The 1,006-nt window shown below is 50.3% G+C and overlaps 1 protein-coding gene across 1 annotated transcript; it reads left to right on the top strand.

Annotated features, from left to right (window-relative positions):
* The first annotated feature begins 11 nt into the window (after positions 1 to 11).
* cdkn1bb (cyclin-dependent kinase inhibitor 1Bb) lies at positions 12 to 859 on the top strand. The gene has a single exon (XM_034878116.1). The coding sequence runs from the start codon at positions 374 to 376 to the stop codon at positions 842 to 844; it is 471 nt and encodes a 156-aa protein (XP_034734007.1). The 5' UTR covers positions 12 to 373; the 3' UTR covers positions 845 to 859.
* Positions 860 to 1,006: the final 147 nt, after the last annotated feature.

Here is a 1,006-nt window from a genome sequence, read left to right as displayed (position 1 = left end):
CCACCACTACGACCTCCCCGCCCCCGCCCCGAGTCAAACTCCACTCTCAATCCCAAGTACATCTCTAAATCGCCATATTGGGTACTGAGAAGGTTTGTCCGCAGGTCCTCTCACTACGGGACGAATTTGACACAGCGGCTTCAATTCGTGGGCACTTTGTTTTGATGATCCGCGGAGAGTACTTTCGGCTTCAGAACACCGCGGCCGTTACCGTTTCCAGCCCGACGGATGCATGGCATAAATCGTTTGACGCTCGTTTTGGATCTTGCTCAGCGACGAGGAGATACCCGTTGTTTTTGAGCGGTGTGTTTGTCTTTTGAAAACTGGACGCTCCCGGCTGTTTCAAGAAAAATTGTCTAAATTTGGGGGGGGAATGTCTGATGTTCGGCTATCAAACGGGAGCCCGACTTTGGAGCGGACTGACTCCCGGGTGTCGGATCACCCGAAACCGTCAGCTTGCAGAAGCCTCTTCGGCTCGGTGGATCACGAAGAGTTAAAGAGGGATTTAAAGGGACATTTGCGGGAGATGGAAGAGGCTGCCTCCGCCAAGTGGGGCTTCGACTTCGCCAATCACACGCCGCTGGCCAACGGCAGGCTCAAGTGGGAATTAGTGGATTGCAGAGACGTCCCGAATTTCTACAGCAAGCAACCGCGGAGGGAGAAGCGCGTCTGCTCCGCTGGGAATAACAATGTGGATCTAAATGGGAATCATCATTGTGTTGTGGTGGCTCCGAGCGAAGACACAGACAGGGCTGACGCGCAGATGGAGTGCACGGAACAGTGCACCGGCCTGAGGAAAAGACCTGCATGTCACGGTAACGTTAAGAGATTTGCAACAAAATGACCACTGTTTCCACCGACTGCATGTTTGTGTCAAGTTAAGAGGTAACCAGGCTAAGGCTTAGTGCAATATGTCTATCCCAGTGATGCTATGGCGCTCAAACTATTTTTATTTAGTGTTTTTATCTCGAAAATGTTTGTTTTTATATATATATATATATATATA

Source organism: Etheostoma cragini, chromosome 8, assembly GCF_013103735.1.
Source record: "Etheostoma cragini isolate CJK2018 chromosome 8, CSU_Ecrag_1.0, whole genome shotgun sequence".
In the NCBI taxonomy this organism is placed as follows: domain Eukaryota; kingdom Metazoa; phylum Chordata; class Actinopteri; order Perciformes; family Percidae; genus Etheostoma; species Etheostoma cragini.
Note: the sequence above shows the minus strand (reverse complement) of the source record. Positions and strands in the feature narration are given on the sequence as shown.